Source organism: Mustela lutreola, chromosome 1 (genome assembly GCF_030435805.1).
Source record: "Mustela lutreola isolate mMusLut2 chromosome 1, mMusLut2.pri, whole genome shotgun sequence".
In the NCBI taxonomy this organism is placed as follows: Eukaryota; Metazoa; Chordata; class Mammalia; order Carnivora; family Mustelidae; genus Mustela; species Mustela lutreola.
Genome location: NC_081290.1, coordinates 227,712,699 through 227,737,344, shown reverse-complemented (window position 1 = coordinate 227,737,344; position 24,646 = coordinate 227,712,699). Strand labels below are relative to the sequence as shown.

The 24,646-nt window shown below is 37.9% G+C and overlaps 1 protein-coding gene across 1 annotated transcript in view; it reads right to left on the bottom strand.

Annotated features, from left to right (window-relative positions):
• INTS4 (integrator complex subunit 4) overlaps positions 1-24,646 on the bottom strand; it is a 123,328-nt gene that overhangs the window by 79,123 nt on the left and 19,559 nt on the right. Inside the window, exons 3-4 of the mRNA XM_059188076.1 lie at positions 19,014-19,131; positions 11,239-11,345 (exon numbers count right to left, since the gene is read on the bottom strand). Coding sequence (XP_059044059.1) covers positions 11,239-11,345; positions 19,014-19,131 — 225 coding nt within the window. The remainder of the gene's footprint in view (positions 1-11,238; positions 11,346-19,013; positions 19,132-24,646) is intronic.

Genomic DNA, 24,646 nt, shown 5'->3' with positions numbered 1-24,646 from the left:
AGTGGCAGGATATAAAATCAATGCACAGAAATCAGTTGCATTTCTCTACACTAACAACAAGACAGAAGAAAGGGAAATTAAGGAGTCAATCCCATTTACAATTGCACCCCAAACCATAAGATACCTACGAATAAACCTAACCAAAGAGGCACAGAATCTATACTCAGAAAACTATAAAGTACTCATGAAAGAAATTGAGGAAGACACAAAGAAATGGAAAAATGTTCCATGCTCCTGGATTGGAAGAATAAATATTGTGAAAATGTCTATGCTACCTAAAGCAATCTACACATTTAATGCAATTCCTATCAAAGTACCATCCATCTTTTTCAAAGAAATGGAACAAATAATTCTAAAATTTATATGAAACCAGAAAAGACCTCGAATAGCCAAAGGGATATTGAAAAAGAAAGCCAAAGTTGGTGGCATTAAAATTCCGGACTTCAAGCTCTATTACAAAGCTGTCATCATCAAGACAGCATGGTACTGGCACAAAAACAGACACATAGATCAATGGAACAGAATAGAGAGCCCAGAAATAGACCCTCAACTCTATGGTCAACTAATCTTCGACAAAGCAGGAAAGAATGTCCAATGGAAAAAAGACAGCCTCTTCAATAAATGGTGCTGGGAAAATTGGACAGCCACATGCAGAAAAATGAAATTGGACCATTTCCTTACACCACACACAAAAATAGACTCAAAATGGTTGAAGGACCTCAATGTGCGAAAGGAATCCATCAAAATCCTTGAGGAGAACACAGGCAGCAACCTCTTCGACCTCAGCCGCAGCAACATCTTCCTAGGAACATCGCCAAAGGCAAGGGAAGCAAGGGCAAAAATGAACTATTGGGATTTCATCAAGATCAAAAGCTTTTGCACAGCAAAGGAAACAGTTAACAAAATCAAAAGACAACTGACAGAATGGGAGAAGATATTTGCAAACGACCTATCAGATAAAGGACTAGTGTCCAAAATCTATAAAGAACTTAGCAAACTCAACACCCAAAGAACAAATAATCCAATCAAGAAATGGGCAGAGGACATGAACAGACATTTCTGCAAAGAAGACATCCAGATGGCCAACAGACACATGGAAAAGTGCTCCATATCACTTGGCATCAGGGAAATACAAATCAAAACCACAATGAGATATCACCTCACACCAGTCAGAATGGCTAAAATCAACAAGTCAGGAAATGACAGATGCTGGCGAGGATGCAGAGAAAGGGGAACCCTCCTACTGTTGGTGGGAATGCAAGCTGGTGCAGCCACTCTGGAAAACAGCATGGAGGTTCCTCAAAATGTTGAAAATAGAACTGCCCTATGACCCAGCAATTGCACTACTGGGTATTTACCCTAAAGATACAAACGTAGTGATCCAAAGAGGCACGTGCACCCGAATGTTTATAGCAGCAATGTCCACAATAGCCAAACTATGGAAAGAATCTAGATGTCCATCAACAGATGAATGGATTAAGAAGATGTGGTATATATACACAATGGAATACTATGCAGCCATCAAAAGAAAATCTTGCCATTTGCGACAACATGGATAGAACTAGAGCGTATCATGCTTAGCGAAATAAGTCAAGCAGAGAAAGACAACTATCATATGATCTCCCTGATATGAGGAAGTGGTGATGCAACATGGGGGCTTAAGTGGGTAGAAGAAGAATCAATGAAACAAGATGGAATTGGGAGGGAGACAAACCATAAGTGACTCTTAATCTCACAAAACAAACTGAGGGTTGCTGGGGGGAGGGGGGTTGGGAGAAGGGGGTGGGATTATGGACATTGGGGTGGGTGTGTGCTTTGGTGAGTGCTGTGAAGTGTGTAAACCTGGTGATTCACAGACCTGTACCCCTGGGGATAAAAATAGATGTTTATAAAAAATAAAAAATTAAAAAAAAAAAAAGAAGAAGAATCCTAAGGGAGAATATAGGCAGTAACCTCTTCGACATCAGCCACAGCAACTTCTTTCAAGATATGTCGACCTGTACCCCTGGGGATAAAAATATATGTTTATAAAAAATAAAAAATTTAAAAAAAAAAAAAAAGATATGTCTCCAAAGGCAAAGGAAACAAAAGCGAAAATGAACTTTGGGACTTCATCAAGATCAAAAGCTTCTGCACAGCAAAGGAAACTGTCAACAAAACAAAGAGGCAACCCAGGGAATGGGAGAAGATATTTGCAAATGACAGTACAGACAAAGAGTTGATATCCAGGATCTATAAAGAACTCCTCAAACTCAACACACACAAAACAGACAATCATATCAAAAAATGGACAGAATATATGAACAGACACTTCTCCAATGAAAACATACAAATGGTTATCAGACACATGAAAAAATGTTCATCACTAGCCATCAGGGAGATTCAAATTAAAGCCACAAGGAGATATCACCTCTAACCAGTTAGAATGGCCAAAATTAACAAGACAGGAAACAACATGTGTTGGAGAGGATGTGGAGAAAGGGGAACCCTCTTCCACTGTTGGTGGGAATGCAAGTTGGTGCAGCCTCTTTGGAGAACAGTGTGGAGATTCCTCAAGAAATTAAAAATAGAGCTTCCCTATGACTCTGTTATTGCACTCCTGGGTATTTACCCCAAAGATACAGATGTCGTGAAAAGAAGGGCCATCTGTACCCCAATGTTTATAGCAGCAATGGCCACAGTCGCCAAACTGTGGAAAGAACCAAGATGCCCTTCAACAGAGGAATGGATAAGGAAGATGTGGTCCATATACACTATGGAGTATTATGCCTCCATCAGAAAAGATGAATATCCAACTTTTGTAGCAACATGGATGGGACTAGAAGAGATTATGCTGAGTGAAATAAGTCAAGCAGAGAGAGTGAATTATCAGATAGTTTCACTTATTTGTGGAGCATAACAAATAGCATAGAGGACAAGGGTAATGGAGAGGAGAAGGGAGTTGGGGGAAATTGGAAGGGGAGGTGAACCATGAGAGACTATGGACTCTGAAAAACAATCTGAGAGTTTTGAAGGGGCGGGGGGTGAAAGGTTGGGGGAACCAGGTGGTGGGTATTCGAGAGGGCACAGATTGCATGGAGCACTGGGTGTGGTGCAAAAACAATGGATACTGTTACACTGAAAAGAAATAAAAAATTTAAAGAAAAACAAAAAAAAGAAAAGAAAAAGAAGAAAACAAACAAACAAACAAAAAAACTGAAAAAACCAAAACTGAAAACATACTTCCAACCAAAACTTGTAAGCACATCTATCAACAGAACTGAAGCATTTTCACACAGAATTTGTATATAAATGTTTATACCAACAATATTCATAATACTCAAAAGGTGGAAACAACCCAAATGACCATCTCAGCAGCTGATGAATGGATCAACAAAATAAAGTAGAATATTCTTTGAGCATAAAATGGAACTAAATATTAATATATACAACACCTGGATGAATCTCAAAAACATGTCAAATGAAAGAAGCTACTTACAAAAAACTTATATGATTCCATCTACATGAAATTTCCATAATGGGCAAATCTAACAGAGACAGAAATTCGATCAGTAGGTAGGTACTGAAGGCTGGGATAGATAGAGGGATATCTATGTGTTTGGTGACAAAAGGGCATCTCTTTAAAATGATGAAAATGTTGGAAAATTAACTGTGATGGTGATTGTTCCCATGCATAAAAATATTGAAGACTGCTGAATTGTGTACATTAACAGGATGAACTGCATGCTATGTGAGTTACATTTCAATAAAACTGTTATTCTAAAGAATTCACCCTTTGAATTGTGGTGAATTTTTCAACCTCTGTATTGTTTCTTTGGCTGTTATGAATAATGCTGCTGTGAATATATCTACAAATGGAATTGCTGGGTCATATAGTAAGCCTGTATATTTAATTTTTTGAAGAACTGCTGAACTGTTCTCCAAAGCAGCTGAGGCATTTTACGTTTCCATCAGAAATGTAAGAGCTCCAATTATTCTAAGTCCTCACCAAAATTTGGTATGGTCGAGCCTTCTTTAGCATAACCACCCGAAAGGCGTGAAACTGCATGTCACTGTGGTTTTGATTCTTATTTTCCTAATGACTGAAGATGCTAAGCATCATTTTTTTTGTTTATTAGCTACTTGTATATCTTCTTTGGAGAAATGCCTTTTTAAGATTCTTTGCCCATTTTTTAATTTTGTTATTTGCATTTTTATTGTTAGGCTGTAAGAAATCTTTATAAAGTCTAGACATTAGACATAAAATTTGCAAAAATTTTTTCCTGTTCTGTGGACCGTCTTCACTTTCATGATAGTGTCCTTCCAACACAATTCTTCAATTTTGATGAAGTCCAATTTATCTATTTTTGTTGTTGTTGTTCCTTGTACTTTTGTCACATCTAATAATCCACTGCCAAATCCATGGTCATGAAAATCTATAACTATATTTTCTTCTAAGAAATTTATAGTTGTAGCTGGCATATTTAGGTCTTTGATACATTTTGAGTTAATTTTTACATATGGTGTTAATTAAGTTTCCAAATTCTTTCTTTTGCAGGTGAATATCCAGTTGTCCCAGCACTGCATGTTGAATAGACTGTTCCTTCTCCATTGAATGGTATGGGTATCCTTTCAAAAATCAGTTGACCAGGGGCACCTGGGTGGCTCAATGGGTTAAAGCCTCTGCCTTCGGCTCAGGTTGCTGGGATCGAGCCCCTCATTGGGGGGGTCTCTGCTCAGCGGGGAGCCTGCTTCTCCCTCTCTCTCTCTGCCTGCCTCTCTGCCTGCTTGTGACCTCTGTCTGTCAAATAAATTAAAAAAAAAAAATCTTAAAAAAAAAAATCAGTTGACCAAAGACACATTGGATTAATTTTGGGTTCTCAATTCTATTTCATTGATCTTTACATCTACCTATTGATGCTTAGTAAGTTTTGAAATCTGATAGTGTACCTGTTACTGTGTTGTTCTTTTTCAAGACTGTTTTGGCCATCTTGGTTCCCTTTAAAAATCCATTCAGTTTTCAAGTACAAGTTTTGTACTTCCTTTATTAAATGTATTAGCATTTAATTAGTTTTGATGCTGTAATAAATGGATTTTCTTAATTTCATTTTCATATTGGTCACTGCAAATAAGCAGAAACATAATTAATTTTTTTATATTGACACTGTATTCTGCAACCTTCCTGAACTTGTTTATCACACTAATAGTTTATTAATGGATTCCTTAGAATTTTTTAGTATAAGGTCCAGTTATATGAATAGATAGGATAGTTTTATTTCTTCCTTCCCAGGACAGATACTTTTTATTTCTTTTTCTTGCCTAAGTACCTTGGCTAGAACCTCTAGTACAATGTAGAATGGACATATGACACAAGAACATAGCTGTTTTGTTCCTGATCTTAGGTAGGGAAGGCATCCAATATTTTTCACTATTAGTATGTTAGGTGTCAGTTTTTCACAGATGGCTTTATCAGGCTGAAGAAGTTCTATTCTACTCCCAGGTTTTTTAAAAATTATTTTTGTAATGAAATTATATCAGATCTTATCAAATGCTTTTTCTCAATCTATTCTGAGATAATCATGGAGTTTGTCCTTTATTCTTTTTTAATTTATTTTCAGATGTTGAACCAACTTGCATTCCTGGAATAAATCCCATTTGGTCATGGTGTATAATCCTATTTACAAATAGCTGAATTTGGCTTGCTAGCATTTTGTTAAGGATTTTTACATCCATATTCATAAAAAAAAAAACCACTGGTCTAGAGTTTGCTTTTCATGTGAGGTCTTTCGTTTTGGTTTTTAGGTTCATACTAACTTCAGTGAATGAGCTGGGAAGTGTTCACTCCTCTTTTATTTTGGAGGAAAGTGAAAAACTGGTGTTCCTATTTAAATGTTGGCTATGAAGTCATCTGAGCATGAGATTTTCTTTGTCTGTAGGTTTCTGTTTTTTCATTACTAATTTAATTTCTTTACTTGTTAGAGGTCTATTCAGATTGTCTACTTCTTCTTGAGTCAGTTTTTGCAATCTGTCTCTTTATAAAAATTTGTCCATTTCATTTATCTATTTTATTAGCATACCATTATTCATAATTTTCTTTTAAATCTTTTCTTATTTCTATCACATTGGTATTGATGTGCTCTCTTCCTTTTCTGATTCTGGTAATTTGGATCTTCACTATTTCTTTCCTGGGCAATATACCTAAAGGTTCATCAATTTTGTTCTTCTTTTCAAAGACCAAGCTTTTGGTTTCAATGATTTTTTTTCCCACTGTTTTTCTGTTCTCTATTTCATTAATTTCCACTCTAGTCTTTCACATTTCCCTCCATCTGCATGCTTTATATTTAGTGTACTCTTCTTTTCTCAGTGTCTTAAGGTGGAAGGTTAGGTTACTGATTTGCTCTTTTGATTTTTCTACCATAGGCATTTAGAGCTATAAATTTCCCTCTAAGCATGCTTTAGCTACATCCTGTGAGTTTTCATTCACCTCCAAGTATTTTTAAATTTCTTTTTTGATTTCTTTTTTGTCCCATTGGTGCTATAAGAGTATATTGTTTAATTTCCGTATTTAGGGGCTTCCCAAATTTCTTTCTGTTAATGATTTCTAATTTCACTCCATTGTGGCTAGAGAACATATTCTTATTATTTCTATTGAAAAGGTTACTGTATGTGACTCTTTACTCAAAGCACATTGTATGACAAAATCACAGACAAAATAGCATTAGGCAATATAAACACTAACTGAACTATGCATCATGATCTTTATTTACTTGAGTCTGCAAAAGCTTTTGACAGATCTACCATTTTCAAATGGTTGAGTTTTTACCCCATTATGAGCCTCTACAAATGGTGAAAAAACATACAAAACCTCATTGAGAAACTAGAAAAGAATATGAAAAGTTTATTCAGAAGAGAGGAAATAGAAATGAAACACAAATATGAAGCCTCACTAGTACTCTTTAAAAAGGAGATTTTTAAAATAATAATTAATTAATTAAAAATAAGGATATTTAAAGAAAAACATTTTCCTCCTACCAGATTAATGGGTTTGTCTTTTGTTTTAAAACATTAATAACCACGCCTCCTTTGTCATGTCATATATTAACTGACTAGATAAGTGTGGGTTTATCTCTGAGCTTTCTATTCTATTCCATTGATCTAGGTGTCTGTTTTTGTGCTAGTACCATACTGGTTTTTTGTTTTTTGTTTATTTCTTTTCAGCGTAACAGAATTCATTGCTTTTGCACCACACCCAGTGCTCCATGCAATACATGCCCTCCTTAATACCCACCCCACTGTTTTGATTATTAAAGACTTTTAGTACATCTTGAAATCTGAAATTGTGATACCTCCAGCTTTATTTTTTCTTTCTTAAGATTCCTTTGGCCAGTCAGGGTCTTTTGTGGTTCCATATAAATTTTAGTATTATTGGGCACCTGGGTGGCTCAGTGGGTTAAGCCGCTGCCTTTGGCTCAGGTCATGATCTCAGGGTCCTGGGATCGAGTCCCACATCAGGCTCTCTCTCTCTGCCTGCCTCTCTGCTACTTGTGATCTCTTTCTCTCTCTCTCTCTGTCAAATAAATAATCTTTTAAAAAAAATTTTTTAGTATTATTGTTCTGTGAAAAATGCTGTTGGTATTCTGGCAGGGACTGCATCAAATCTGCAGATCACTTTGGGTAATATGGACATATTATGGAATATATTATGGGGAAAAGACACTATCTTCAATGAATGGTGTTGGGAAGACTGGATAGTTATGTGTAAGAGAATGAAACTGGACCACTTTCTAACACCATACACAAAAATAAACTCAAAATGGATTAAAGACTTAAATGAGGGGTGCCTGGGTGGCTCAGTGGGTTAGGGTCTCTGCATTCAGCTCGGGTTGTTATCCCAGGGTCCTGAGATCAAGCCCCGCATTGGGCGGGCTCTCTGCTCAGTGGGGAGCCTGCTTCCCTTCCTCTCTCTCTGCCTGCCTCTCTGCCTACTTCTGATCTCTGCCTGTCAAATAAATAAATAAATAAAATCTTTTTAAAAAAAGACATAAATGAGATCTGAAATGACAAAAATCCTAAAACAGGACATAAGCAATAATTTCTCTGACAAGGGCCACAGCAACATTTTTCCAGGTATGTCTCCTAAGGCAAGGGAAACAAAAGCAAAATAAACTACTAGGACTACATCAAAAGAACAAGCCTTTGCACAGCAAAAGAAACCATCAAACAAAATGGAGATCTATTAAATAGGAAAATATTTTTGCAATGATATATCCAATAAGAGGTTAATATCCAAAATATATAAAGAACTTCTACAACTCAGCATCAAAAAACAATCCATTAAAAATGGACAGAGGTGGGGTGCCTAAGTGGCTCAGGTAAACACCTTTGGCTCAGGTCATGATCCCAGGGTTCTGGAATCAAGCCCCACATCAGGTTCCCACCTTAGCAGGGAGGCTGAGTTGGCTTCTCCCTCTCCCTCTGCCCCTACCCCTTGTTCATGCGCTCGGTGTCTAAAATAAATAAAGAAAATCTTTAAAAAAAATATTGGACAGAGGACATGAATAGACATTTTTCTTTCTTTCTTTCTTTTTAAAGATTGTATTTATTTATTTGACAGGCAGAGATCACAAGTAGGTGGAGAGGCAGGCAGAGAGAGATGAGGAAGTAGGCTCCCTGCTCAGCGGGGCTCAATCCCAGGACCCTGGGATCATGACCTAAGCCAAAGGCAGAGGCTTTAACCCACTGAGCCAGCCAAGTACCCTTGACATTTTTCCAGAGAAGACTGTGATGCCCAAAAGATACATGAAAAGATGCTCAACATCACTAGTCATCAGGGAAATGCACATCAAAACCACAATGAGATATCACCTTACACCTATTGGAATGGTTAAAATAAAAAAGACAAGAAATAACAAGTGTTGACAAGGATATGGATCATACATTGTTGGTGGTAATTTAAATTAGTAAAATAACTATAAACAGTATAGAGCTTCCTCAAACAATTAAAAATAGAAATACCATACAATCTAGTAATTCTACTACTAGGTATTACCTAAAGTAAATGAAAACATTAATTCAAAAAGACATATGCTTCACTATGTTTACAGTAGCATTGTTTCCAATAGCCAAGATATAGAAGCAACCTAAAGGCCCATTGATAGATGAGTGGATAATGAAGATACAGTGTGTGTGAGTATCTATATGTGTATGCATGTATACACACACACACACACACACACACACACACACACAGGAATATTATGCAGCCACCAAAAAAGGATGAGACATGCCATTTACCACAGATGGATGGATCTAGAGGGTATTATGCTAAGTGAATTAAGTGAGACTGAGAAAGACAAATACCATATGACTATACTTACACATGGAAGCTAAAAAAAAAACAAAAAAACATAAACAAACAAGCAAAAAGGAGAATCAGACCTATAAAAATAGATAACAAACAGATGCTTTCCAAAGGGGAGGGCCCAAAAGAAGGGGAGTGGAGGGAAAAAAAAAACCCAGTAATATCCAATGCTAGAGTGGTACAGTGAAATTAGGCACTCTCATACACTGCTGGTGGTCATAAAAACTGGAACACTCTGGGAGCCAATTTGGCAAGAAGTATTGAGTCTTAAAAACAAAACAAAATAAAACAAAAACCTAAATGCTTTCAACTAGTTAATTCTACTATGGTTAGGAAATAAACCTAAATACAGAAAATATTTTAGACTAACAATATTCACTGCAGTATTATTCACGATTTAAAAAGTGGTTATAATATAAATGTCCAATTATAGGAGAATATTTAGGTAAACTATAGTTTAGTTATTGAGCAAAATTTCATGCACCCATTGAAAGTGTCTACAAAGTATTTACAATATAAAATACTTCTGTTATAATGTCAATAAAAAAGCAAAATGCAAAACTGCATTTAAATTATGATTAGAGCTCTATGTTTAAAAAATTAGAAAGCAATACTAATTGCTAATAATGATCACCTCTGGACAGTGAATTATAAGAAAGCAGTTCTTTCTTGAATATAAATCTTTATAATAAAATGCTTATTTAAAGCAAATTGAAGAAACTGTTATCTCAAGCATAATAATTCACTTCCTAGGACACTTTTCTCACAAGCACAACCTCAGACATGTTAGTCTCTTACATGGATATATACTTACTCTCTCAAACACACAATCCCTAGTTTTTTCCACTTAGACTTTCAATTATACTTGTCAAAGTGTTCTGGGTTTGTTTGTTGTTGTTATTGTTTATTAAGATAAATGACACACTCTTTTTCCTGGGGCTCAGAAACAGTTTTCTAATTCCATAAATATAATATTCTTCCACAATTCAAACACATTTGTCTTTGTCTTTTTCTATTCTCGAAATAAATTCATCAAAACTAAAATCAATTCGGGCGCCTGGGTGGCTCAGTGGTTAAGCCGCTGCCTTCGGCTCGGGTCATGATCTCAGGGTCCTGGGATCGAGTCCCGCATCGGGCTCACTGCTCAGCAGGGAGCCTGCTTCCTCCTCTCTCTCTCTCTCTGCCTGCCTCTCTGCCTACTTGTGATTTCTCTCTGTCAAATAAATAAATAAAATCTTTAAAAAAAAAAAAAAAAAACTAAAATCAAGGTTTAGAAGTTATGTACAAAAGGTAGCTAATTAAAAGAGGCAAAATAAATCAAAAGGCACAACAAATATACATGTATTTCTTTTATAGTTAGAAAGAAAAACTACCAAAAAATCTTTCAAAACACTTGTTTATTTGTAATTGGTCTGTTTATTGAGGCAATAACGCATAACAAAAAGAACATGGGCTTTAGAATCAGAGAAACTTGAGTTTGAAACCCCGGTCCTGCAACTTCCTAGCTGTGAAAGACTGGGCAAGTTAAACTCCCTAAACCGCAATGGCCCCCTCTGTAAAACAGAGATAACAGTACTCACCTAAAGCACTGCAGAGAACACATGAAAAGCTGCATACAAACTACCCTAATAAGCAGAGTGCATTTATTAGGCATACTATACATGGCAGCCACTATAATGATTTTCATTTCTTTTGGGAGGATGAGGAAGTTCATTTAGTAACAACTTAACTCAGCTTAAAAGGATGAGGCAGCTCTTAAAACCATTAAGCGTCTTTTGCAATTCTCAGTTACAAATTCAGGATGGAGTTAAACAGATCTTACAGCTCATACTACCTCTTCAGGCAAAGCAAACTATTCAAGAAAGATGCAACCCTGTATCTAACCATCATGCTCTTACCTTGCAGGCTACATCAACTAATCGCATCTGGATAGCTTGATTCTCTGGGAGTTTAGTGCCGATTGCAAGCAAAGTGTCCAACAGCTGAGCTAGGACTTGATGAGACTCTAGAAAGGAAGATGAAAAGTTGGGTTGCAGAATTTCAAAAGGCAATCACTAAGGAAACTAAATTTACTTGGGTAAAAAAATGTAACTTTTTGTTAGGTAGGTTCTTCTATTTGATCCTTGAATTCCTCTCAACCAAAAGCTAAGTTCCTAAAGGGATCACGTTTAAAACTTTGAATCTGAAGTGCCTGGGTGGCTCAGTTAAGCGTCTGACATTGGCTCAGGTCATGATCTCAGGGTCCTTGGACTGAGCCCCGAGTTGGGCTCCCTGCTCAGTGGGGGGGGATCTGCTCCTCCCTCTCTCTCTCCTCTTCTGCCCCTCTCCTGATTGTGCCCTTCATCTTCACATAAATAAAATCTTTTATAAAATAAAATTAAAAAATGAAACACAAATCCTCCACAAGATTGGGCACAGTACTCCAAAACTGTTTAGTGCTTGATTAATTCATGGGCTTTTCACAGCCTTCCAGATAAAATCCAAATTTCTTAGCAGGGCATACACACATACATACCAGTCCCTCCATGAAGTCTAGCTCTGCCTACCTTTCTAGCCTCATCTCTTTAAGTCTCATCTAGCACTCTTTTTTTCGGTTACTATGATTTCATATCCCTCTATCTTTACTCAGGCTAACTTCCCTAGAATGCCTCCACCTACATCCAACTCCATTCTCAACCCAACTCCCCAGGAAGCACCTACTAATCTCATAGTTTCACCTGCTATATAGAACTTTTCCTCCTTCCCCATAAGACTATTTCCTCATGTGCACTTCCACTGCACCTTGTACATCAGCTCTAACACTTCACTAAACTTATTTACTTTCCTATCAGACTAAACCAAGAGATAGATCCCTCATGGCAATGACTGTGTCTTATTCACCTTTGTATTCTCTGAATCCAGCACCACTCATTCATTACATGCTCAATGAAGGTTTAGTAAGTGGGCAAAGAGCTAAATCCAAACAACTCCACACCAATCAGCCAGATTCTCTTCTCTGCCTAAATTCTTTTTCTTGTTCCAAATATAGTCGTTTTATTTTATTTTTTTTAAAAGATTTCATTTTTTTATTTGAGAGAGAGAGATCACAAGTAGGCAGAGAGGCAGACAGAGAGAGAGGGCGAAGCAGGCTCCCTGCTGAGCTGAGAGCCCAATGCGGGGCTCGATCCCAGGACCCTGAGATCATGACCTGGGCTGAAGGCAGAGGCTTAAACCACTGAGCCACCCAGGTGCCCCTCAAATGTGGTTCTTTTAATGCTGGCTGTATACAAGAGGATTTCAGGTAGCATTCAGATAATCATTTTTTATATTAGTAATTATGTTTTAACATACATGATAAAAATTGCAGGTACTATCTACTGATGTCACAGGACACTAATTTTCGTTTACCCATTGAAATAGTCTCTTTAAGGGATGCCTGGGTGGCTCAGTTGGTTGGATGACTGCCTTCGGCTCAGGTCATGGTCCTGGAGTCCCAGGATCAAGTCCCGCATCGGGCTCCCAGCTCTGTGGGGAGTCTGCTTCTCCCTCTGACCTTCTCCTTGCTCATGCTCTCTCTCACGGTCTCTCTCTCAAATAAATAAATAAATAAATCTTTAAAAAAAAAAAAAGAAAAGAAAAGAAAAGAAAAAGTCTCTTTAACTTAACAAAAAAAAATTGTCCACTTAAAAATATTAAGTAAACCATAGTACAGATGTAAGACAAATATGTCAAAAATGGTGTACATAACATATAAAATTACTGAAGTTCAGAATACACAGCCAGGGCACCTGGTTGGCTCAATCCATAGAACATGCAACTCTCAGGAGTTCAAGCCCCATGTTGGGTATAGAGATTACTTAAAAATATGATCTTAAAAAAAAAGAAGAAGAAGAAAGAAAGAAAGACAAGACAAGACACTGGCTACATAACCTCTTAATAAAACTTCTAGTTAAATATAATGGAGTGAACATATATTTTATTATTCTTCCCTAAAATTTCATTAGTATAAAAGTAAAGAAATTAAAAAGGTATAAACCCATGAAGACCCAAAAACAAAAACAAAACAAAACAAAAAAACCCACAAAAAACAAAAATCTAAAACAAATCCTAGAGGAATAAAGGTAAGTACTTAAGACAAATTTTTCAGAGATGAAAAATATCATAATTTTTTTAATAAAAGTTTTAGAAAAATGGAGAAATCTAATAGTAAACACCTATTGAGGAGGACAGCCCCACAAAACAAATGAATTCTAGCCAGAGCACCCTAAGCAGATTCAGGAATTGGGAGATTTAAAGCAACAAAAACAAAAAGCAAAAATCAGGGATAAGGGAGGATTTATCTCAGGTATCAACAAGAAGGAGTTGGACCTCTGCCTCCCTCCCTACACTACACAGCCAAGTGGCCACTGAAATAGGAAATTCATTCTATTCAGAAATTAAACTAGAAAGTTCCCCATTTGGGGGATACCAGGTGAGGACTGGGGAGAAGACATAGTGAAGAAGAGGAGATTAAGAGGTAGTAACATACTAATAAAAATAAATGAGACACTTCCCCCCTCTCCCTAGCCCCCTTCAACAGCTTTTTGACTCCAAAAAACACTGCAGTCAGCCATTTGTCTGTCTTCCTAGCAGATTCATGAACTCCGAAATGCAAAATCGGACGGACCCCACAGAAAAACATGAAAGACACTAACATTTTTTAAAGTCCTCCAAAGAGGGTCATCCTAGTACAGAGGCTACCAATTGCCAAGCCCAGTCCCTTCACACAGAGCTACCAATCAGCTTTTTAGTTCCTCGTCCTCATCTTAAATTTAAACACAAAACTGAAGATCATCAAGAAGTCTCCAATACGAAAGAGGTCAAGAGGAAAAAAGGTACTTCGAAAATACAGAAGAAACATTTAGAAATCTCCAACACTACCACACCCACCCTTTAATTTATTTGTACAAAATGATTCTACATAACATCCATGAAAAGTAAGCTAAACTTTTTTTTTTTTTTTAAATTTGAGAAAGAAAGAGCATGCGCAGGGGATGGAGGTTGCACAGAGGGAGAAGCAGACCCCACTGAGTAGGGAGCCTAATGCAGGGGCTTGATCCCAAGACCCTAAGATTATGACCCAAGCCAAAGGCATATACCCAACTGACTGAGCCACCCAGGTGCCCCATTAGCTAAACCTTTCTAAGCTTAATTCTAATTTCTGAAAAATCACAAATCTAATCTAAATCTTTTTATTTTATTTTATTTATTTATCAGAGAGAGGGAGAGAGCGAGCACAGGCAGGCAGAGAAGCAGCAGAGGCAGAGGGAGAAGCAGGCTCCCCGCTGAGCAAGGATCCCGATGTGGGACTCGATCCCAGGACGCCGGGATCATGACCTGAGCCGAAGGCAGCTGCTTAGCCAACTGAGCCACCCAGGCGTCCCTCTAATCTAAATCTTGAGTCTTAGTCTCTCTCCTGAGTTCCAGACCAATATTACAACTACAGGTTGGACGGACACCTCCACATGGATAATAAATAAACGCTCAACATCTATTTTCTAAATGATCTAGTTCATCAAACCAAATTCCTCAGGGCCACCAAGTTAGCTTTCTAAAACTAGACTTGATTTTTCCATGCCCTTGCTCAAAAAAACTTCACATGGTTTCTACTGCCTATAAAGTAACGTTCAAAATCCTCAGCACTCAAGACTACCTACCCTTTGGCTTCAAAACACTTTACCAGTTTTTCCTCCTAAAGTCCTCACTCTCTGATGATCTCTCATGAAACAACTCAGTTTTTCAAATACCTCTTATACTTACACAGTTCTCTACCTTTTATCATAATGTTCCTACTTCTTCGCACTACTCTTCCCATCTCTGCTTTTCCAAATGTAACTCTTCACTAAGCCTTTCTAGACCCTACCAGTCAGCACTCATCTCACCCTCTCTTGTTTCCACAGTATTCGGATTACACCTCCTCTACAACAAGCTCTGTGTTTTCATTACTGGTTTGGCATGTACTGGAGAAGTAGAGGTACCTGACGCATCCTCAAAGTGCCTCGTCCAGTGCTTGTCAAGGAATTGTGGAACTCACACATATGATGAACTGAAATGAAGGACTTCTGGTCCAGAGGGTGGCCCACACTGCTGGATTTGAAAGTGCACACTGGACTGATAAATGAAAGATTCCTAATTCTAGTCTGTGCCTTATTCTAAGCCACAAATACAGGGTAACTTTAGCAATCGCTTTACATCACTGGAGTTCATGTTCCTCAGCAATGAAATAAAGGGCTTGAACTAGATGATCTTTATGGTACCTTCCAGTTCTATCTCCCATTCTGAATCTAGATAGACCAGAAAACTGGAAAGAGGAAGACCTAGATTAAATCTCTCAGAGACAATTAAGTAAGAAACTTAGAGGAGGGGTGCCTTGGTGGTTCACTCAGTTGAGCATCTGACTCTTAGATTTCTACTCAGGTTATGATCTCGGGTTCATGAGATCAAGGGACTATCTCTGAGTTCCCTGGCCCTTTACTACTCCACTCAGCACAGAGTCTGTTCAAGATTCTTTTCCTCTCCCTCTGCCCCTTCACTCCCACTTATGCATGCTTGCACTCTCTCTCTCTCCCTAAAATAAATAAATAGGGAAACCTGGGTAGCATAGTCAGTTAAGCATCCGCCTGTTGGTTTTGGCTAAGGCTGTGATCTCATGATTGTAGGGCTGAGCCCCCCATCAAGCTCCAAGCTCAGCATGAATTCTGCTTAAGATTCTCTCTCCCTCTCCTCTGCCCCTCCCACTTGTGCAGTCTCTATCTCTGAAATAAATTAATAAATATTTAAATAAATTAATGAATTCTTTTAAAAAACCCTTAGAATATTTAACTAAAAGCAAAACAGCTATTTCCATGTATACTGTGTAATTTGAGTCTCTTTCTTTTTTAAGGTTAGGATGATATTTGCATCCAAATTAACTCTCTCATAATGTTTCTATTTTAGAGGCAAAGTTTTTCAGTTAAACCCTAAGAAAGAGCACTGCACTGAATTCTCAGTTCTGTTACTCCTTAGCTAAATGAACTCACTTGGACTTATTTCATCTCTCTGGGACTAAACTTCTATCATCTGCAAAATGAAGGAATTAGACAAGATGATCTCTATAAGGCCATTTATAGCTGATTAAGTCTATGGCTCTATGAAATCCCAAACCTTAAAGTGTGAAATGCGTACAGGTATATAGCTAGCTTCTATAAGAACTTCCCATGGAAAGAAAGGATACTTTTGTACTAAGGCAATGTAATTGTTTTGGTGCTTTTATTTTTTAAAGATTTTATTTATTAGAGAGAGAGTACAAGTGAGAGAGAGGGTATGAATGGGGGTAGGGGTAGAGAGAGAGAGAGAGAAGCAGACTCCCCACTGAGCAGGGACCCTGATGCAGGACATCATTCCAGGACCCGAGATGACGACCTGAGCCAAAGGTGGATGCTTAACTGACTGAAACATCCAGGCGTCCCTGTTTTGGTGCTTTTAAAAGAAATGGATTTATTTTTTTGCCACTATCTACAAGAGCAAAAACTTAAAAACATGCTACTGTATCAGTTGGTATTCAATATATTATCAACACCTCAAATGTTATGAAGATGATACAGAAACATGGAAAAAATGTATGTAATGTTTGAGTATAGTAAAACACAAAATAGTACATTCGCTAAGTACAACCATACAAAATGCATATAAGTAAAAGGCAATATGTAAAACCTTGTTTTACAGAAGTAAGAAGAGTATTTAAAAATTTTTTTCTTGGGGGACCTGGGTGGCTCAGTGGGTTAAAGCCTCTGCTTTTGGCTTGGGTCGTGATCCCAGGGTCCTGGGATGAAGCCCCTCATCGAGCCCCACATCGGGCTCTCTGCTTGGCAGGGAGCCTCCTTCCTCCTCTCTCTCTGCCTGCCTCTCTGCCTACTTGTGATCTCTGTCAAATAAATAAATAAAATCTTAAAAAAATTTTTTCTTTATTGTCATTACACTAGCATTTCATTAAAACAGACTCCCCTCTGAAAAAAAATTTTAAAAGGCATATTCTTTGTTTCCTGTGAATTAAAACTCTTGGGTCAAAATTCAGTACAAGTAAAATTTTACTTCTCTTCATTTTTTTAAAAAAGATTTTATTTATTTAGCAAAGAGAGAAAGAGCGAGAGAGCACAAGCAAGGAGAGAGGCAGGCAGAGGAAGAAACAGGCTCCCCGCTTAGCAAGGAGCCCCATGCAGGACTCGATCCCAGGACTCTGAAATCATGACCTGAGCCAAAGGCAGATGCTTAACCAAATGAGCTACCCAGACGTCCCAGTACAAGTAAAAATTTAATATGAAGTTATTTCTGACAAAATTTTTAAAATTCTCAACATCAGGCAATGGGCCACATATGTAAGATATTTGCTATTAAACACTGTACAATAAATGAACTTGGATCATCTCTGAGTTCCCCGGCCTTTTATTAGTCCAATAATTTCATATTTATAAATGAAATGTCCAATATTTAAAGTCATATTTATTTAAACACGTATACCCCAAGATGAAATACAACTATTCTTTGAAGCCATAATCAATTCAAACAAAATTGTAATATTTTCAGAAAACAGAAACAGAGGGTTTCTTTTTATTTAATTTTTTTTAAAGATTTTATTTATTTATTTGACAAACAGAGACACAAGTAGGCAGAGAGGCAGGCAGAGAGAGAGGAGGAAGCAGGCTCCCCGCTGAGCAGAGAGCCCTATGCGGGGCTCGATCCCAGGACCCTGGGATCATGACCTGAGCCAAAGGCAGAGGCTTTAACCCACTGAGCCACACAAGCGCCCCGGTCTTTTTATTTAATTTTAAAATAAATATTAACGCAAGCAAGGGACCAACTCTGTAATAGAATCTTATACATAAATAAAACCAGATAATCAAAAGAATTTTCTTTTTTCTTTTTCTTTTTTTTTAAAAAGATTTTATTTAATTATTTGAAAGAGACAGACAGAGAGAGCAGAGTGAGAGAGCATGAGAGGGGAGGTCAGAGGGAGAAGCAGACTCCCCATGGAGCAGGGAGCTCAATGTAGGACTTGATCCCAGGACTCCAGGATCATGACCTGAGCCGAAGGCAGTTGCTTTACCAACTGAGGAACCCAGGCACCCTCAAAAGAATTTTAAAGGTGAAATGCTTTCCCAGTTTATGTAAAAGCTGAGAATAATTTTAGCATGCATTCATGAGGAACAAAAAGGAAAACAGTAACATGTGAGAGCTAGATGTCACTTTTATAGGAAGTAAACTATGAGAGACCACATGACCAGAAGAGCACCTCTCATGTCTTGAATTAGCATGGTACAGTTGACAAAATATCACATACATACAAAACATCTTTCTATCACATATGAAGTAACCTTGAACAAGTTAGTTAGCTTCTCTGAGCTTCAGTTTTTCCACCTAAAATATAGGGACAATAATATCTATCTTCCATCATATATAACCTACTTTAAGTATATGGCACTTGGTAAAAGTCAATAAATGATAGCTATTAAGAGACAAAACTATATTTTATCTCTAATGTAAACATATGTACGTTTTATTGAATCATCCTCAAATTCCTTTTCAATAACAACCAATACAAGAAAGATTCCTCCTAAATTCTATATAGATGGAACTAAAGATTTTGCTCTGATTATATAGCTTTTAAATTATAACTTACTTTCATTCTGCAGGATGTTAATGGCATCATCCATAATGCAGTCTGGTGAAAATCCTGCAGTCTTTGATAATAAACCCAACAATGATGCAATTTTCAGTCTCACAGATGGATCATTCTCCTGGAACAAAAGAAGCTGTTGTTACCTTGATGCTCTAGTCTCACCTAACCAACAGAGAGGAACATGGGAAACTAACATCTCAAAAGTGATTCAATGATCCAAGAATTCTAAGGTTTTATTTCTGAAAAATTAATCTTATCAACTTCAGGGGAAAGAGCTTTTTTCAATCAGTATGTTAGACCTAAATTATTGCAAAGTGAATGGGAATTTTTCTATGCCTTCCTAATACCATTACCTTTTTTATTTTTTAAGATTTTATTTATTTGAGAGAGAGTGAGCAAGAGAGAACAAAAGCGGGGCGGGGGGGGCAGAGGAGAGGGAGAAGCAAGTTTCCTGCTGAGCAGGGAGCCTGACATGGGGCTCAATCCCATGACCCTAAGATCATGACCTGAACCAAAGGAAGACCCTTAACCAACTGAGCCACCCAGGCGCCCTAATACCATTACTTCCTAACCAGAAACATGCTTTTAGGATTAAAGTACCCTTTTTCCACTGTGCAGCTATATCAGACATGAAGTGCAGCAAGCTGCCCCACCAATATTGCCAGCACTGGTCACCTAACGTTGCTGGTGGCACCACTATTCCCGAAGCTTCTGGAAACCGGGTCCTGCAGCTACCACATCTATCTCTCACCCAACCTGCTTTTTGGATCACCACAGCTTGATTAGAAGTCTGAGGCTGGTGAATCTAATTGGCTGGGTGTAGGGCTTGTGCCTGAACTGCTGGGGCAAGGGAGACTAAGAAATGAGTTGTCTGGCCCTTTTGGCCACAATACTGCAAGGTGGTCTCCAATTTGCACCAACATTCCTATAGTGAAAAATTTCTCCCAACGTCAAAAAGGAACATGTCCTTCTGTTCAGCACCATATGTCAATTATGTAGCACAATATGTGGCACTATGTGGGTATACATATTGAAAATATATGTGTGTGTGTGTGTGTGTATATACACACACATATATTTATATTTAACAAACAAATATATAAAAATATATGTTTTATACACACACACACACACACACACACACACGGGGAAAAAAGTATCTTGCCAATGCTAAGATTAGGTCAGCACATTTCTGTACCAAAGACAAAATTACTTAAATGTATGCTCATAAGATGAAGTACCTTCTTGATATGACCAACTCCCTAGCTCCCACCTACAGTTTCTAAGGAAGTGACAAAGCACACCAAAGAGGCTTGAAGCAGGACAAAAAGCAACAGATATGGAGTAGGAGGACCTAGAATCCTGGCAAGCCGCTTGCCATGTATATAACTTAGGAAAAGTCATTTTCTTGGGAACTTAACTGTGGGGAAGAAAAAGGGCTTTGAAATTAACGAGATCTAGGTGTAAAGCCTGAACTCACTATGTCCTGACATAAGGTCTATGTCTTCAACAGGCAAATTAACCTCTCTAAGCCTTGTCTGTGACATGGAACTGGTAATAACCTCAAAGGACACTGAGAGGAAAATGACTAGCCCAGCAATATCACATAGGATGCAGTGAGATATGAGTGCCTCCTCCCTTCCTCTCTCTGGTCATCAACTGTTTCATGCAGAGGATAATAAAGCCTGAACTGCACTGCTGTGAATATGGTACCCAGAGGGGTACCATAAAGAGTGAGTAAAAAACACATGAAAGGTAAGTCTAGAATTTTGGAAATTCCACAGGGTACATGCCCAGATTTTTAAACAAACAAACAAAAGTGGCATGGGAATGAAAGAAAAGATGGAGGGCAAAAATGCTACAGATTTTTAAAAGAGACTTAAGGGGATAGATAAATAAACCAAGGGGATAGATAAATAAACCGAATTTTACTTCAAACCAACAAACCATACAAAGTCTTCTTTTGGACAATTAGTGAGAGGCACCTGGATGGCTCTGTTGGTTAAGTGTCCGACTCTTGATTTTGGCTCAGGTCATGATCTCGGGGTCCCAGGATCAAGCCCCATATACGGCTCCCCACTCAATGCAGAGTCTGCTTTGAGGATTCCCTCTCTCCCTCCTCCTCTGCCCCTCCCCCATGCTAATGCACACATGCACACACGCATATACTCTCTAAAAATAAATATATAAATAAATCTTTTTAAAAAAGACAATCGATGAAAACTGAACATGGACCAGGTATTATATGCTATTAAAGATTGTCATGGGTTTATTTTAAAGTCCTAAAATAGGCCTTTATTTGTTAAACACAGATAAATAAGTATTCACAAGTGAAATGATACGCTGCCTCAGATATGCCCTACCCGCCAAAAGTGGGGGGAAATGCATCAAAACAAGAATGACAAAAAGCTAATAACCATTCAAAGCTAGATGAGGTAGATCTGAAGGCTCATATTATTTTCTCTCCTTTTGTGTGTTTGTAAAGCTACCAAACAAAAGTTAACTTTTTGGAAAAATCACATGAAAGTACTGTATTCTATCTAAAATAGTAACTAATTTACTCATTCAACATACATACAAGAAGTATTTATTGTATGTGCCAAGCACCATTCTAGCTCCTAGGGATACAATAGTGAATAAAGCAGAAGCAATTCCTGCTCTCACAGATCTTATAGTCAAATGGATAAGACTGGCAAAGAATATGTAATTTCACATGTAAACATTCTGAAGAAAAATTAAGTGTGGAATGGATTAAAGAATATTAGGGAGAAGCAATTCTAGATAGGACAGTGAGGAAAGTTCACTCTTGAGGACCCAACTTTTGAGAGGACACTTAACTGAGTCAGACAGAGAGCCATAGGGAGATTTAGGTAAGCAGCGTTCCAGGCAGAAGAAAGGTATAAACTCAGAATATGGGAAATTCTAAAATGCTGTATATAAAGCTCTAGAGAAGTGCATATAAAACTGTTAGCAGTGATTTTCTCCAGAGTAATCTCTAGAGAGCACATATTGTTTTTTAACTTTTTTGTTTAAGATTTATCATTGGGGTGCCTGGGTGGCTTAGTCAGTTAAGCGTCTGCCTTTGATCCCTGGGTCCTGGGATCAAGCCCCACACCAGGTTCCCTAGTCAGTGGGGAGCCTGCTTTTCCCTCTGCCGCACCTCCTGCTTGTTTTCTCTTTCCCTCTCACTATGTCAAATGAATAAATTAAAAAACAAAAAGAAATAACAAACAACAACAACAACAATAAAGATTTATTCATTTAGAGAGAAAGAATGAGTGTGAGAGCAGGGGCAGGGGGCTAGTCACAGAGGGAGAGAATCTTTCTAGCAGACTTCCTGCTGATCACAGAGCCCAATCTGGCCCAAACCCACAAGCCATGAGATCACGACCTGAGCAGAAAAACCAAGAGTCAGATGTTTAACTTACTGAGCCTCCAGGGCACCCCATTTTTTAACTGTTTTATTTGCAGAGGTAAATCTCATTCTTTTACAGTTTAGTGCTTGAATTTGTTACAATAAATATTACTGTTGTAATTTTTTAGAAAGATTTTATTTATTTATTTAACAGAGAAAGAGAACATGTGCACATATGAGAGAGAATGGTGGGGGGGTGGGGAGGGGCAGAAGGATAGGGAGCAGCAGACTCCCCGCTGAGCAGAGTCTGACACAGGGCTTGATCCCAGGGCCCTGGGATCATGACATGAGCCAAAGGCAGACACTTAACTGAATGAGCCCACCTAGGTGCCCTGAATTGTTGCAATTTTTTAAAAAAGAGTATAAATTTTTAAATCTATACAAATATACACAACCCTTCAAAAGCTCCCAGTTTTCTACAGAAAGAAGTTGGAGCTGCTTTGCATGCCACAAAGGCCTACAAAGACTGGCCACTATATCAGCTCCCACAGTTCCTTACCAGTGATGCCACACTGCCTCAAGCTTCTGTACTTACACTTAAGATGGTTCCTCTACCTAGGCTGCCTTCCCTTTCTCCCACACCCATCTACTCCTGTCCTTTAGGTGTACTAACCCCAGAAAGTCATCTCTGATCCATGAACTGGACATGGAACAATCTTGAACAACCCTTTATCATGCCCTTCACTACAGTACTTGTATTTACTTGTGATTGTGTATTCCCCCATCTGGCCTGTGAGCCACAAAAGTGACTAGCAAAATGCTAAGAAAGCACTATGTACATAAAAACAAGAGAACAAGAAAAGGAAGAACCAAGTGTTCTCCTTAATTCACTCAGTAAATAATCCATCCACTTATCTGTTCAACACAGATTTCCTGCACACTAGGAGCCACCCTGTACCAGGCCATGGGGATACCCTGTCCTCGTGGAACTTGAAGTTTGAGGGGCAAGGCAGACATTTATGAAGTAATGTCCATTTAGTAATTATAAAGTTGTAAGGAAGAAATACAGAGTTCTATGAAAGCATATGACATATCAGACAGGACTTTAAAATAACTGGATATTATGGTCAAAGAGTTCCTGATCTAATTTGAGGCAGAGGAGAAAGAACGAAACAATGCTCTGAGTCAGGAAGGGATACCACAACTTTCAGAACTGAAAACAGGGTAATATGGCTAGAATGTACATTGACAGGAGAAGATGCTTTTTTTTTTTTTTTTTAAAGATTTTATTTATTTATTAGAGAGAAACAGAGTTAGCAACAGAGATAGCGTGAGAGAGCACACACAGGGAAGTGACGAGAAGGAGGTTCCGTCCTGAGCAGGATGACAGGCTTGATCCCAGGACCCTGGGATCATGACCGAGCCAAAGGTAGATGCCCAACGAACTAAGCCATCCATGTGCCCCTAGATGAGGCTTAAAAGACTAACACACACCACATTTTTTTGAGAATTATGGCAAGGATCTCTCTGATAAGGCCTACCATGAAGCAGGAATTCAACACATATTTGTTCACTGCTGAATAAACAAATGAGTAACCTTTGTCCAAAGAGCAATAAAAATCCTTTGATGAACTATAAACAGGAGAGTGACATGAACAGATTTGAATTTTTGAAATATCAATCCAGCCTTAATATAATGATTGGGTTGGAAGGGGCAAAACTAAACAGAGAGACAAATTAAGAGTATACTGTAATAGTCCAGCAAAAGACGTTGGCATGATTTCCACTTCCACTAAGGTAAAGGCTAGATTAATTCAGATCAATCTTTCTGCTTAGGAAAACCAGAAAAGTACCATGGATGTCTAAAAAAAAAAAGTATGTGCACACATACATATACATACAAAAATATATGTATACAGATAAACACATATACATATCTATGTATACAAGATAGGTGCATGTATACACATATGTGTATTTGAAAGTATTAGAAAACTAAAAGATAAATAATTATAGGACCACGTAAGGAAGGAACCCAGGAAGGTTCACCTAGAGTGTGGGGCTGCTTTTTCTTCAGGCTTCTGCCAAATGGGAGAGTGAGGAATGGAGAAATGAGGGGCCAAGTAAACAGTGCTTCTTTTTTTTTTTTCTTTTTAAGATTTTATTTATTTGACACACAAGTAGGTAGAGCAATGAGTAACGTATACAGTTGTTAAAAAAGTATGCTGCACACCTGACACTAATAACACCATATATTATAATTCAATTTAAAAAATCT